This window comes from Mytilus edulis, chromosome 8 (genome assembly GCF_963676685.1).
Source record: "Mytilus edulis chromosome 8, xbMytEdul2.2, whole genome shotgun sequence".
Classification (NCBI taxonomy): domain Eukaryota; kingdom Metazoa; phylum Mollusca; class Bivalvia; order Mytilida; family Mytilidae; genus Mytilus; species Mytilus edulis.
In genome coordinates, this window is record NC_092351.1 from 59,678,994 (window position 1) to 59,683,077 (window position 4,084).

The window sequence follows — 4,084 nt, forward strand, 5'->3', positions numbered from 1 at the left end:
GTAAGCTGTTTTCGTTTTCACTACAAGCATAGATGAAATTATTTGATTCTTTTATGATAACATGCACTGCCCATTTTGTAGTTCTGTAGATATACTTATCAGTAGGACATATTAGGTTAATTTCCCCAATAAATGAGCAGTTGAACAATATTAAGAACGTATCGGTTTTTCCTTGGTATTGCCGAAAATCAGTGATCCGACTGACACGAATATGCATGCAATTTATGCCACTGGACGTTTAAACAACCATTGAATAATCAATTATTCAAATTTCAGTAAAAATGAATTAAACAATATCAGACACAATTGGTGTCTGTTGTTTTGTTTGTACAGTTACCATATTGAATTTGTTTATATAATTTATACAATTTCAAGTATGTAAGAAAATTCATACATATTTTCAAACATCCTGACACTTCAAATTTCTAGGAGGTGAGATTCTTGGGGTTTAACCTGAAACTCTTGGGGAAAATGTAATTTTTAATTCCAATTTGAAACCAAGGTTTTTTAAAATGCATGTCTAATTTGATATGGAGATTTGAACAATCGATCTAAATGGTAGTTGAAATTATTCAGTTCAATCATTTTGTGTCCGTCGTCCGTCATACATATCAATTGGTGTATCCTGTTTGCAGTTCGTTATCTGTTGTTTATGACAGTCAAGCCTCGCGATCGGTCTCCAAATTTAAGCCCCCACTTAAGTAAATTAATGATCATTTATAGGAGAGGTAGGGGCTATTTTTCTCGATGCAAAAAATATTTTCCTTCCTTAAAAACAGCTAAACAATTTTCTATATTTCTCATGTAATCATAAACCGATGCATATTAAATGAATTTTTAAAAACTTAAAAAACATATTTTTATGGAAAATATATGTAAATGTCTGGGTAATTTTCTTATCCAAATATTTTTTTTTCTCATTTTTTTAAGTAATAGTGTTTTCAGTTATGTAATATGACACGTGTCTTATGGTTAAGTAATTTTCGGAAAAATCAACGAAAACCAGCACAGGCATTGTTCAATTATCATTTGTGATCTTTTATTGATTAAATTTTGATTTATGCATTAAATATCAATCTCTATCTAGATAAGAAATTTGTTTACATTGTACAGTACTCCTTTTAGTCCTTAGTCGCATATTATAACTCAGTAGTGCACTTAGGAGTCCTTAATCGTGTTTAGACGCACCATTTTCTGCTCTTTGGTCAGATTGTTGTCTCTTTAACACATTCTCAATTCCAATCCTCCATTTTATGTGTTATAACATCTGTTTGTAAATGTGCTTATCCTTTCTTTCATTTGGATAAAAAAAACTTATTTAATATAAAATATGTATTTATTTGTTTATTTGTTGCACTATTATAAATAAATGTTCTTTGCCTTCTTCCTCAAAACTGTAAAAGTAATGCATGCGTTAATATTTTCTACCAACTATCTATTAGTTAAGAAAACAAAAAAGACAAAAGGTTTAATAAGCATAAAATTGTATAGTATTTTCCAACTTATGTATATAGTTTGTAAGTGTTTTCTAGATATTCAGGGTTCTTTTTTTGTAAAGATAAATAATAAAAAAAATCAAATATTTTTTCTCAAGTAATTTTAATATCAATTCAATCAATGCATTCAACATATATATATATATATATATATATTATATATATAACAAATAACAAACAAATTATATTCAGTTATAAAAGTGTCTAGTGTATTAGTTTCTGAATGACTTTCATGATATAAAATATTAATACAAGTTCTCTTTTATTGCAAAAATAATTTAATGAATTAATCAACTTTATAAATGCATTGCATAAGGAAAAAAATTAAGCACTATAGCAACTAAGTAATAAGGGCATTCATGTGCGTAGCTACGTTTACGTCAAAAGCGTACACTTGAATTTTGAAAATAAAAACAAATAATCGACATAGAATAAGAAAAACTGGTAAAAAGCACATCATCCTTGTGCTTCTTTTTTCACTATTGAATTTCATGGATTGTAATTTTGAATACAAAGGGACTTAATTTACTCAAATAGATCATTTAATATATTTGTTCGAAACTTTTGTATCTCCTTTTTCATATCAATTGCCACCTTAATCGTATTGTCTCCTTAATCATATCAGTTGTCACCTTAATAATATCAATTTTATCCTTTATCATATCAATTGTATCCTTAATCATATCAATTATCTATTTTATCATATCAATTGTCTCCATAATTATATCAATTGTCTCCTTAATCATATCAATTGTCTCCTTAATCCCTGAATAACTGTTCCTATAATGAATTGTCTCCTTTATTCAAATGTTTCCTTAATCATATCAATTGTCTCCTTAATTATATCAATTGTTTCCTTAATCATATCAATTGTCTCCTTAATCATATCAATTGTCTCCTTTATTCAAATGTTTCCTTAATCATATTAATTGTCTCCTTAATCATATCAATTGTATCCTTAATCATATCAATTATCTATTTTATCATATCAATTGTCTCCTTTATCATATCAATTATCTCCTTAATTATATCAATTATCTCCTTAATCGTGTTGTCTCCTTAGGCATATCAACTGTCTCCTTTATCATATCAATTGTCTCCTTATTTATATCAATTTTCTCCTTAATCATATCAATTGTCTCCTTAGGCATATCAACTGTCACCTTAATCATATCAATTGTCTCGTTAATCATATCAATTGTATCTTTAATCATATCAACTGTCTCCTTAATCATATCAATTGTCTCTATAGTCATATCAATTGGCTTCTTAATCATAACAATTAACTCCTTAATCATATCAAGTGTCTCCTTAATCATATCAATTGTCTCCTTAATCATAACAATTATCTCCTTTATCAAATCAATTGTCTCCTTAATCATATTTATTGACTCCATAATCATATCAATTGTCTCCTTAATCATATCAATTGTCTCCTTAATCATATCAATTGTCTCCATTGTCATATCAATTGTCTCCTTAATCATATCAATTGTCTCCTTAATCATATCAATTGTCTTCTTAATCAAATCAATTACCTATTGTATAATATCAATGATCTCCTTTATCATATCAATTGTCTCCTTAATCATATCAATTGTCTGTTTATTCATATCAATTATGAATGTTTAGATCATGTTCCATGTGCTGTAAACAAGTACTTCACCATGTTCCGCTGACCAGAGGATTTAATAAAAAAATAAACCATTAACCAAAATCAATAAGGTAATCTTTCGAACAACTTTATTATAATGAATTGAAAACTACATAAAAAGTTTGACTAATTGATTGGTGTTCAACGCCATCTTCAAAACTATTGGACTATTCTTTAGCGTCCTTTATTATTGGTAGAGGTAGCCAGATCGAACTGATGGAACAACCAACTTTCGGTTGAAAGACTGGCAATCATAGTTAATTAGGAATGGAGTCGAGTGCACTGGCCATGTACGAGATTAGAACTTACAACATCATATGGTTGACTGGCTAGTGAAACAGTAATTTGGCTGCCTTAGTTTATAAGGAACTTGTGTAAAAACATGGTGTTAATGGGATCAACAATTCGACTAAAGATAGAAAACTTCTTAATCTGTAAATTAGTTAATGACACCAAAAACATAAATTTATTTCTTAACGTTTGATCAGGCACCATTATGATAATGATTTTAAAGGACGGGACAGTAAATAAAAATAAAATGTTAAAACACTTCACAGATGTTGTGAATTTGTAGAGAATAAAAATAAGACATAATTTTGATTAAAATAGAGAGCATATAAATCTATAAAGCTATAAAAAAGTAACTACATGATGCATAATTATTTGAAATTTCTCTCATAACAATTGATGTTGTGAAGAATTCACGATGTTCGATACTCAAATTATAAAATAAAAACTGTCAAAGGTGATTTCTTTTGCAATAAAATATGCGATGGGAAAGGATATGATAATTATAAGGTAAATGACAGAAAGGGCTCATGCGTTTAATGTAAAGATAGAACCGTTTAAAACAAAAACAAAAATATGCTAGAATCTCTCAAACATTAAAAAAATTAAGGTATAAGATAAAGATATATTAGATATCGAACTGTAT

At 28.0% G+C, this 4,084-nt stretch overlaps 1 protein-coding gene across 1 annotated transcript; it reads right to left on the reverse strand.

Moving 5' to 3' along the window:
* Positions 1–2,530: 2,530 nt before the first annotated feature.
* LOC139484236 (selection and upkeep of intraepithelial T-cells protein 5-like) lies at positions 2,531–2,956 on the reverse strand. Its single transcript, XM_071267970.1, has one exon. It carries the CDS (start codon positions 2,954–2,956, stop codon positions 2,531–2,533), a length of 426 nt encoding a protein of 141 aa, XP_071124071.1.
* Positions 2,957–4,084: the final 1,128 nt, after the last annotated feature.